The sequence below is a fragment of the Helicoverpa zea genome, chromosome 18 (assembly GCF_022581195.2).
Source record: "Helicoverpa zea isolate HzStark_Cry1AcR chromosome 18, ilHelZeax1.1, whole genome shotgun sequence".
Lineage (NCBI taxonomy): Eukaryota > Metazoa > Arthropoda > Insecta > Lepidoptera > Noctuidae > Helicoverpa > Helicoverpa zea.
The window spans coordinates 10,589,989-10,601,922 of NC_061469.1; the positions used below are offsets into that span (position 1 = coordinate 10,589,989).

General features: G+C 33.9%; 1 protein-coding gene across 1 annotated transcript; it reads left to right on the forward strand.

Moving 5' to 3' along the window:
• The first annotated feature begins 1,638 nt into the window (after window positions 1-1,638).
• LOC124639190 lies at window positions 1,639-6,750 on the forward strand. The gene is made up of 5 exons (XM_047176444.1): window positions 1,639-1,721; window positions 2,429-2,610; window positions 3,444-3,955; window positions 5,899-6,041; window positions 6,510-6,750. Exons 2-5 carry the CDS (start codon window positions 2,429-2,431, stop codon window positions 6,522-6,524), a joined length of 852 nt encoding a protein of 283 aa, XP_047032400.1. The 5' UTR covers window positions 1,639-1,721; the 3' UTR covers window positions 6,525-6,750.
• Window positions 6,751-11,934: the final 5,184 nt, after the last annotated feature.

Sequence of the window (11,934 nt, forward strand, 5' to 3'; positions counted from 1 at the left end):
GTAATAGGTAGACCTACCTAAAGTTCTGTCCTAAATAAAAACAGAACTAGCTGGTGCCTAAGTAGATATGTGACTAATCAATGACGAAATATACGCAACATAAAGATATCTGATATTTCCATAGAAAAAACATTTTGGAGATAATATTTATTACGCCCACAATTGGGTATTTTTAGGGCTTCCTTGTTAGAAATTATCATGGCAATGTGCGAAAATAGTGCGTAGATTATTGATAGATACTTATCTAATAAAATAAGTACGTCACTAGTCATTGAAGTTTTCTATTTTGAAAAACAATAAAAGTTTCATTTTTATTTCGCCTGCCCCTATTATAACCTGTTATTGTGGTCGGTGCAGCATGTCTTCTTCTTCCATACATTCTTATCTGACGACATCTCACAAGAACCTACACTCTTCGCAGCAACATCGACGTACAGACAGCCATCCATCGTTTCTCTGGTCGTCCTCTCTTACAACTTTGAACCTATCTGATGTTCTGATATTATATGAACTATAATTAAGCATAGCCAAGTTTTTTCAAGATCCGTGCAATTGTTTTTGAGAGAGTGACGGACAATCAAACAAACCACTTGTATAAAATAATACCTAGTTTGGCATGACATGATGCATGAGAATGTAACAGTATGCATAAAAAGGCATCAGGTTCATAAAGATTAGAAATTACTGGAAAAAGCAGTTAAAAACTAAATATAACGTAACGAATTTGTTTATAATTTTACAGCTTACACAATAAAAGCAACATAAATTTTTATTAAAGTTTGACGACGTATGTTGTATGTGATTCATTCATACATAGGTAGGTACCTAATCAAAATATCTTATATTTTCAGACTATATTGACTTGAATTTTCCCCGATTTTAATTTTTATTGAAATTCTCCCGCTCTAGTTATATCAGAAAGTTAAATACCGTTGTCAGCTCGTGTCCTTGCAAGTGCCTGATGAAACTAAAACTGTAAAATTCTAAGTACTTACCTAGGTACGAAATGTAAAGATGAATAATAATATTAACAGACATCACACATACACAACATATTGTCCCTTGTTGCAGCAAGTCTCAATATTAATTAGACTTCCCAAAAAGAAAGAGGTTCTCAAGTCGTTGTACCTAATCTTTGTTTTTCTCTTTCTTCGCTCGCAAGAGTTTCTGTTTTGATCTTCTTACTTACTTTTATTCAAGCCAAATACACCACCAGCTCATGTAGCGCCCTGCATCACCATTAGGTACTATCACCTGAGTATCTTTTGAAAAATGAAAGTTCATATAAATGGTGGTTTAAATAGAGCAGATCACAGAGTAATATTCATAGGCAAACCCCGGCGTTACAAAAGGCAAACACATGAGACATTTCAGGTTTCAGTTATGCCGTCATCAAAAATGATGTTTGAAAGATGACCATGAAATCGAATAAAAATCACTAAAGGTTATTTGCAAAAAAAAAAAAACATTAGAAAAACCGTTTGTTAATCTTTACAGCTCTGATTGAACTTCAAAGTGCCGTCGATTTATTGTATATTTATGATTAATAGTTAACTATGTGCACTCGAAACTTCCTATCTGATTGTAGGTGATAAGATTTTCCGGTGATGACTTAGTTTCATCGTATATATTGAAGTAAGGGAGGGTTTTACTCAGTTCGTAATTTCGTGTTGACGCTTTCGATTTGTTTACTGAAAGCTTTTTAAAATTATATCGGAAATGTAAGTAGAATTATTTAAATACTTTTTTCTATGTGAAGATCAGGATTATTTTCGAAATCGATTCCAGATATATATTTTTTCTATGTAAATAAAAGCTTAAAATATAAAAATAATCATGACCAATTTAATACAAAAAGTAACACATATTAAAATATCATTTGTTCCATTATAGCGTGAGCATCAAATAAACCACGTATAGCCTCATTTTCATGGTATCTTCAACCACTTGTGTTATATTGAATCCTGCCTTATCTACAACATTATGTCTATTTTGTCGATAACACTGAAGGGCTTTCAGCTGCTTTACAAAAGAGAATTGAGTCTGAAAACATCGTTGTGAGTTGTGTGATTTTATCGGTAATTTTGTTTGAAATCTATAATTATCTATTTTTTTTTTAAACCATAAAAGAAACAAATAAATATAGCCCAAGTTTTTTTTACATGAAGGTAATTCAAGACTACTCTATTTTGCTAATTATACATAGTTTATTTAATAGCTTCTGTAACAAAAGAAAACGAAGGGTTGACTTTCCAAATTCCAAAATATGTACATATCTAATCATCGGAACTTCAGCAAACTTCTCCCCTCAAATTAGTTTTTAAACTATAACAACATCCATATAAAATGATACTGTGTCAAAAACAACCCACGGATTGCGGCACCCAGAACTATCTAATTATATATCTAATGACTTGAATCTCCTCAGATGTGGAAGGCATTGATCACGTTGTCATGCCTGGTGGCGCTCGCGCATGGCCACGGCCGGCTCATGGACCCACCCAACAGAGGCTCCATCTGGAGGTTCGGGTACAACTCACCAGCTAACTACGATGATGATGGACTCAACTGCGGCGGATTCTATCATCAGTGGTCCGTTAATGGGGGAAAGTAAGTTTAAGTGTGGTAAAAATAGCATTTATTAATGATCCTTGCCTATTTTCGGCTTCGGCCGCTGTTCTCATGTTAGAAGATTAGCCAACTGCGCAGGACATATTATAGTACACAAGCATTTGCGCTGCCACAGGTGCACTCACTATTCCTCCACTCTCATAGCCTGAAAAGACGGTAATTCGACACGACCGGAGAGATTAGACGCAGGACCGACATTTACGAGCTTCAACTTGCAGGCTCCGGGCTGCTTTGTTAGAGTTACTAAAACCCACAAAGTGATTTCGGACAGGATATTATAACAGAATCAGTCTACAAACAGCACTGTACAGGGTACTAAGTTGTCAATCGATCCCTTGATTGAAGACATCAAAATACATATCACGATATTTAACACATCAATACTTTCAATTGACGTGTTGAATATCGTGACGGATTTTATATTGAAGCAATCATTATAAAATGGAACTGATTTATAGAGGCAGTTATAAATAGCAGTTTTGGTAAGGTAAAATTATAAATGGCATGTCAAATACTAGTTAAAACTAAGCTGTAAACAAAAATAAGTATTATAAAATGGATCATCGAATAAATAATTGAGCAGGAAAATAATTAAATGAGCGGTTACGTGCAGTAATAAATCGGAATTTGTAGGTAAGAAATAAAACTTATACAACTATATATTTTCGAAAGAAAAAATTCGTTCCAGTATCAGTGTTCAATTTAAACAAACAGCATTGTGTCAAACGTGTTGTGTTTCCATTCCATCGACGAGAAAGGTACAAAATTATTTCAGCATAAACAGAAAGTTACATGTATTAATTGTCTTCCAGATGCGGTGTATGCGGCGATCCCTACGACAGCCCTCAACCCCGCGCTCACGAACTAGGTGGCACATACGGCAAGGGGTACATAGTCGCCACCTACGCACCCGGTGACGTCATCACCACCAACGTCTACATCAGCGCCTACCACATGGGCTTCTGGGAGTTCAGGATATGCCTCGACCCCTACGACAACACGCAAGAGTGCTTCGACCAAATCCTCTTAGAGTTAGAAGACGGGGGCACCAAGTACTACCCCAAAGAAGGCAGTGGCACTTACGAAGTCAACTACCGTATACCTTCCAACATTGTCTGTGAACATTGTGTCCTGCAATGGAAGTATACAGCTGGTAACAACTGGGGAGTATGTGAGAACGGCACACAGGGTCTTGGATGTGGAAACCAGGAGAACTTCTTCTCTTGCTCAGACATAGCCATCGAAGGAGATGCTCCCTATAATACAGAGGCTCCTAAGGATGTTTATACTCCAGTTCAAAGCCCAGGACTTGAGCTGACAGGAGGTGAGGAAAAGTTATTTAGGAAGTAAGATAAAACTTTTCTGTAAATGCCACTTTTGAAACAAAATCAGCATTTCTAGAAAAGTTTTCGGTGAGATCTCTAACAACGTTTGTGCCAAAAATACTAACAATATGATGCCATAAAGATTAACCTCAACACAACTACCACTACCACTACTACTAACAACTTCTAGCGATAAACTATTTATGTTTGTAAATAAATAAACAATCCTTTTGTACATAACCTTTCCTTTATTTAATTGAGTCATTTATAATAGGTAACTTATTTCAAAAATGAAGAAAATGTTCACACCTGAAAATATTATCTGTTTTCAATAAAATATAGCATTTGAAGTTTGATATTGTTTTCAATTCATTGATTGATCAGTACCTATCTTATGTGTTACCCACCTTCGTATAACATACTTGCTATGAGTAATGTTACCAGATTTTTTCAATCTTCTACCTTAAAACCCTTAGCCAGATACCAAAAACAGTTTTAAGATAACAGCGAAATGTTCTCATATTCAAAGAACCAAGTACAAACATACTTACGTGCTTGCTGCAAAAGACGTGTCTTGAGTGCAAAATGAGCACCATCCATGCCTGCCACAAAGTACGTAGTACTTTTTCGAAAATCCTTAAAAACACATCGATCGCCAATTATTTCCAATGATTCTAGCATCAGAAGATTACTACATAACTATATGAAGTTATACATAGATACATCGGATGAGCCCTTGAAGAGTTTTCTCTGTACTTATGTATTATCAAAGTAAAAAGTAGTCAAGTAAATTTCATATAGACCTATTACAGGTGCTTAAGAAATATAAATAAGAATTCTGTAGTAAATTCTTAACACATAGATACACTACTTCAAGCTGGTACCATTTCCCAAGAATAAGAATATCCCAAGAGAAATAAACATAGGGTCGAGTTGCATAAATTGGACCGGTTCGTAAATTGTACCACCTCAAAATCTACTAAACTGTAATGTTTAGTTTTAAATGGGTAACACCAAAAAGCAGTACTACCAAAATGATGCAAACGCTGCCATTTTGGATTCGATAACACAACAGAGTAAATTGTAGTAAACAAAAATATGTTTTGCGGCGTTCTAGTATTATTTTATGTAAGGATGTTTACCTAAGGATTTCTTGTAGCAACTGTAAATACACTGCACCTGTTATGTATGTTTTTGGAAGGTAGACATATTAGTGACCCTTTTTGAGACTATTGTTTTATGTTAAGCATTTCGAGGTTATAATGCCGGCTCAAATAAAATTAAAAGTTAGAGTTGCCTAATTTGTACCAGGTGTTACCACACCTGGCACCTATCAATAAAATGTACCGGTACGATTTGCGTAAATGAAATATTTACGTGTACTAGATTGAAATGTTTTCAGATGTCTGGAGAAGATAAAAAGTATTATAAAAGACACAAGATGACTTAAAAAAGGCCTTAGATTGTTTGAAAAATAAACCGAAAAATAAAAATTTAATTCCAAATACTTTTCCATATTTTATTTTATTAACTACATAATTAATATTCAAATCTATTTGAATAATATTTTTCATAAACATATTTGTACTTTTAGTTAATAAGAATCACTTTAATCTCATTTAGAATATGAAGTAGAATTTAGGAAACCTATGGTACAATTAAGGAAACCTGTTTCCTAAATTGTACTTTTTGAGACTTTTTTTAAAACTTTAATTTTCATATTTATTTTTGAAATTCTTCATTTTCTTTCAATACAAAATTATTGCTAATAGAACAACCTTTTTATTTATAGTAATATATGCCCTTAAAATAAAGTAGTTTTTGTGGTAGCTTGTGAAGTTTGTTAACTGGTATAATATAGGCAACTCTCCTATACTTACCTAAAATTGACACTGGTTATTGTACTACCAGATAGTTCTCTAAAAGATTTAACTTTTTCTAGATCTCCTGAGACTGCTAATCCTGACAAACGAGATACAAGACGTTCGTCCTTCTTACCGCGACCCATATCGCAAGAAATACATGAATAGACACAAGCGAAAGAAAATTAATAATAAAAAGCCGAAGAAACGAAGACCTATAAAGGTGACTATTTGTATATGTAGTTAGCCAAGTATGGTGCCCTGTGGCACTCCCAAAATAACCCTGCACTTAGTTACTCAACATAGATTTGTCACATCATATTACTTAGGTGCTAAACCTTCGAACGTGTATTCATCACGCTGGTTGGCAATAATTCAGGTAGGTACGTAATGTAGTTTCTGCAAGAAACAGCTACATAATGCTAACTAAGTAGAAGTGTTTTTTGATTGTTTATCATAGTTGACCTCCAAAAATATTTGATAGTCCATTAGAATAACTACGTACAGTCAACTTCAGGTCAGTGGTAACAGTTTTATAGGAAAATCGCACTTATTACTATTGAGTTAAGGTGCATGACAGTTACCACCGATGTGCAGTCTACTGTACTGTCTGTAAGTCTTGCAGCATCCAGCTATCACACCAGAATCTTCTAAAATAATTCATAACCTTTTTTTTATTTTTGTTTTTCAGATGTATTATCGATGATGACCACAAGGCATCACCACATCCAAAGAATACTCAAATATTTTTAAGAAGTATAGTATTTGTATGTATTTAGAAATAGGTGCAGTGTGCTAAGAAAAATATTAACAGACTGTTTGTCTTATAAATTAAGCAAAACTGTTTTATGAACAAAAATCTTCTTTACAACAAGAGAGTAAGAAAGGATATATTATTGTAAAAATGAAATAAAACAAACTTTTCCATTTAATTTATTGCTTTTATTTACACAATAAATATATGTTCAAGTAACTAAGTCTTCCTTGGCAATAAAATCAACGAAGCTGTTTAGCGCAAAAATAACATCAAAAAAAGTTAAAAAGTACATTGTTAAGACCGCGTGATATCTGACACTCTTTCAAGCAGTGACCACAAATGTTCTGACGTCGTCAGACTTTTACAATAGTGCCAAGAGGATATATTACCACACATACAGTGAGGAGTTAAATAATAAACCCTATTATTCTTACATTTTGGTTTCATACGTTTCGTACAATCGAAGTGCATTCACTTTAACAGGTACCCAAAGAGTCAGAACCATAGATATATTTGTGGTCTTACAAGATTATCAGTAACGGTCAGAAATCATTGTTTTATAATAAATCACGCAGCCAAACCGTGTTAACAAATATGAAGTAACAATATACAATACGAAACAAAATGTATGATCAAAACTAATCAAAAGAAAAACAAAAAAATCTGCTATTAACGGACACAAGGAAACTTATTTCTGTATAACCAAAAATAACTTATTATCAATCACTGTTTAATTCATTAAACGTAGCTTTATATTGCTTTATTTTTGTGCAAAATCTAAAAAACTTTGAAATCGTTATTTTTTAACTTGTTTACAGTAATTGATGAATCGAGATATTCTTCTCTAAACATAGATTTATTGAGGATATCAAGCTTCATCACTGACCATATCAGTTACAAAATCACGATTATTCCAACAATACAATATACTAAGCATTATCGACAACACAACGTACAAAAAATCAACAATTTATCGACACAGCCCGAGCCTAACCTTGCGCAAAACGCACTTAGAAAAAAATAACTACCAACTACCTATTATAAAAAGCCGAATAAAATGCACACAGTTTTGGGCAAAGCCGGGTTTACAATGACAATACTTGTTTTTACTTCGGCGAAACCTTTTTGGTTTATTTGTAGAACCCGGCACATCCCATTCACATTACATCTAACACATCCATGCTTAGTTTCGATGCCAATAGATATATCGATATGTTAGGACAGGATCGATTGCACATCTCTATACACTCAACCACAAAAACGGTCAATCACTTACACTCTGATATTAATCTGTCCTTTAATTATGAGTTGATAAAAAAATCGCAAATGAATCTTTCTGTCATAATATCTATCAGCATCGCCTAAATCGAGAAGCTTATCTACATTTTCAACAATCAATAAATATATTTTAACTCCATCTGTCAATTGAACAAAGTATAATTTTAGAATATATTTAGTAATAAGACTTTCCAGTTGCTATTTTGTGTTTCTTCGCCGGCAAAGTAGACATAAATATATTTTTATTTTATTCCCAATTCAAGATAGGAGGCGAGATAGCCCGATCTCTTTATAAACCAATTTTTAATAATAAAAATAGATGATTTTCCTTTTGGTTTCTCATAGTTTGTAGGTTGTCATATCATAGTAATGAGGTACAGCGTGACTATGTCACGGTACTCGCACATCGGTGCAGTTGTCGCGTCGATTTGCACGTCATTTACGCAAAGAGGTCGTAACGGGTTATTTCAACTCCACCGCCTCTGACATCTGTCAGTCGAAAGTTAAATAAATACAAGACTAATCGATTATATCGCACTTTCTTTTGCAAGTAGAACTAAATTAAATGATCGAAACATTTCGCTCCATCTTCCATCAACAATTTAATACGTCTTTGCCGTGGTTTCGATAATTTGAATACATCTCTAGTAAAAATATTTTTATTGAGTAAATATTTATTATTATGATTTAGTAGGACGAAAGGCTATGGGGTGAAAGTCTTCTGTATGAAACAACTTAGTGATATTCAGTGTTTCATATCGCACCCCCGTGCATCTACATAACAAGCGTTTTAATATTACGTCCATAGATCTGTTTCTCTCGCACTCACTACGCCACATACCGACACAATTGCACCCATTCGTACCCACTTTTCACAATATCAATGTATAAACTCAAACTGTATCTAATTTGGAACTTTATATCTTACATGTACTGGAGAACTGAAAGATTTCTTTTAAAGAAAATAATTAATTAGTTTCAAATGCTGCCCCTTGCTGAGCGAATATCGATTTTAAGGTCAAGAAGTGAAGTTCCAAATTCAGAACAACATACGTCTTATGCTTCGTTCACACTCAGTTTCCAATTTCCCATACACCCAAACACCATATTATAAGTCACAGAACATTGTTTTAAACTATAACTAACTACTATATTACAACAAACCATTTGTATTTGTTTAAAAGGAAATTTTTTCTACCTTATTATGATTTCTTTTATCTTCATATTAATAGGCCTTCATACAGGAAAGTACCAATGTCCTTAAAACAAATACAAAACGTTTTGGTCTAAAACCAACTTTAAACTAAACGAATAGGGTTGATTATCGACTGTTATAAACACTCGAATATATACAACGAAATAATTTACAATATCAATGGTAACGGAATTCAATACAATAGTAATTCAGTAAACTAAATGGAGTGGGGAGATCTTATACTGCAAGCAATAAGGTTTAATTTGAATTGAAAAGCCACGCATTTAATATGTCGATAAAATGTACTCTAGACCGACCTGAAAGATAGTGTTGAATAGAAGTTTCAGTAATAGATGGCATTAATTGCAACTTGTAACAATTTGTAATTTTATAGTAACACTAGCCGTTTTCCCGCGGTTTCAACCGCGTCCCGTGGTAACTACTGCCCGCACCGGGATAAAATATAGCCTATGTTACTCGTGGATAATGTAGCTGGTGAAAGAATTTTTAAAAACGGTCCAGTAGTTTTTGAGCCTATTCATTACAACCAAACAAACAAACAAAGTTTTCCTCTTTATAATATTAGTATAGATTTTTAGACCGTTTAGATTTTTCTAAAATAGCAATACCTAGTCATGAGATTGTGATATTTTTCAGAGATATATAAAATAGAATATAGACATTTATACTTAGTCTGGCCATAAATACTGTTACACTTAATTATAAAAAAATATTACATTTGAATTTCGAATCTGTCATTTTTATATGATTGTTCATTGTGTTTTCTCATTTTGGCGCCAATACATTGTAAAATATTTTGCGATATTAAAATGGTGTGGGGTGATAAAGAGAACCGAATCGCTGTGATAGCATTACACAAAGTAGGTATGGAGCCAAATGCAATTTTTAAAACTCTCCATACACTTGGTATTAGTAAAATGTTTGTGTACCGGGCTATTAATAGGTACAATGAGACCTCCTCTGTTTGTGACAGAAAAAGATCTGGCCGTCCACGTAGTGTTCGTACGAAAAAGGTGGTCAAAGCAGTAAGGGAAAGAATTCGAAGAAATCCTGTCCGAAAGCAAAAGATTTTATCTCGGGAAATGAAGATAGCACCTAGAACCATGTCGCGTATTTTAAAAGATGACTTAGGACTTGCAGCCTATAAGAGACGCACTGGCCATTTCTTAACTGATAATTTAAAGAAGAATAGGGTGGTAAAATCGAAACAACTACTGAAGCGGTACGCAAAGGGAGGTCACAGAAAAATTTTGTTTACGGATGAGAAAATTTTTACAATTGAGCAACATTTTAACAAACAAAATGACCGTATTTATGCTCAAAGCTCTAAGGAAGCTTCCCAATTAGTCGACAGAGTGCAACGTGGACATTATCCGACTTCAGTGATGGTTTGGTGGGGTGTTAGCTATGAAGGAGTGACTGAGCCATATTTTTGTGAAAAAGGTATCAAAACATCGGCACAAGTGTATCAAGATACCATTCTTGAGAAGGTAGTTAAGCCCCTTAACATCACCATGTTCAATAACCAAGTATGGTCCTTCCAGCAAGACTCGGCGCCGGGTCATAAAGCTCGGTCCACGCAGTCTTGGTTGGAATCGAACGTTTCGGACTTCATCAGAGCTGAAGACTGGCCGTCGTCTAGTCCCGATCTTAATCCGCTGGATTATGATTTGTGGTCAGTTTTAGAGAGTACAGCTTGCTCTAAACGCCATGATAATTTGGAGTCCCTAAAACAATCTATACGATTGGCAGTGAAGAATTTTCCCATGGAAAGAGTGCGTGCTTCTATTGATAACTGGCCTCATCGTTTAAAGGACTGTATTGCAGCCAATGGAGACCACTTCGAATAAGCTTTTTATATTTTTAATTGTTTTATATTTATGTATTAAACTGACACACTGTAAAAGTAATAAATGTTATTTGCAGTTAACAATTTTCTTTTTTCTTTATTACAATATTTATGGCAAGACTAGGTATAATATAGATGAGGTTCAGAAAAACGAAAGACATTACATAACATAAATAGCAGACTGCAATAAATATCACGATATAATACCACGACACACATCACACGTCACTTCATAAAATACATAAACATAATGTAATAAATTTAATATAGCCAATATTCACCCTTATCCCAAATTGTTTAGGATAAGCGCAAATAGTAAATACATATTTTATAATATACTTAATATTCATGAAACTACATACTATAGAAAAGAGATAAAAGACAATGGAATCATGCAATGATGAAAAATACCAATATTAACTTTTAAAAAGTTTTTAAAAATATCACATTTCAATACGTATAGCATAGAGAATGCTTTCAGTGGTCTCACATAGTAATATCTGCCACTCCAATTAGTTAATCATTACCAATCTTATTTAAGACTAGATTCGACCTAGGTAGACCCATACACCCAGGCAGATCTCATCTAAATACAAATTTTACAGTCTAGCGAACTTCGAGTCAATTGATTTTAGAACAAATTGTCGTTACTATGGAGACGGAATTCGAATATCGATTCTTCGTCTCTGTAGCTTAAGATGTTAAAATGTTCCTGCGCACCTTATTTCATTGGTATAAAATAACAGTAGCTGTGTTTTTATGAGTAAATTTTAAGCACTTTGGTTGTATTTAAAACTATGGTTATTCTATTGCAGTAACGAAAGGAGTCTTCTAGCCTCACTTTTTCATTTTTGGCTCCATCGTTTAATGTTCTTTTCAATAAAAACCTCTTTCTTTATTTATTTCAACAAATGCAACAAAATGTCAACATCTTTCTCTAACTATTTAGCGAGTCAACATCTAATCTTGCAGCCTCTATGCTCCTGCGGTTTTGTAAGTATCAGTGCGGATATCGA

What these genes read in the sequence shown, in the direction of transcription:
- LOC124639190 (XM_047176444.1), top strand. Translation starts at nt 2,429, where the DNA reads ATGTGGAAGGCATTGATCACGTTGTCATGCCTGGTGGCGCTCGCGCAT. An exon ending in TGGTCCGTTAATGGGGGAAA is followed by an intron (nt 2,611 to 3,443) that starts GTAAGTTTAAGT and finishes ATTGTCTTCCAG; the next exon opens with ATGCGGTGTATGCGGCGATC. An exon ending in AGGACTTGAGCTGACAGGAG is followed by an intron (nt 3,956 to 5,898) that starts GTGAGGAAAAGT and finishes AACTTTTTCTAG; the next exon opens with ATCTCCTGAGACTGCTAATC.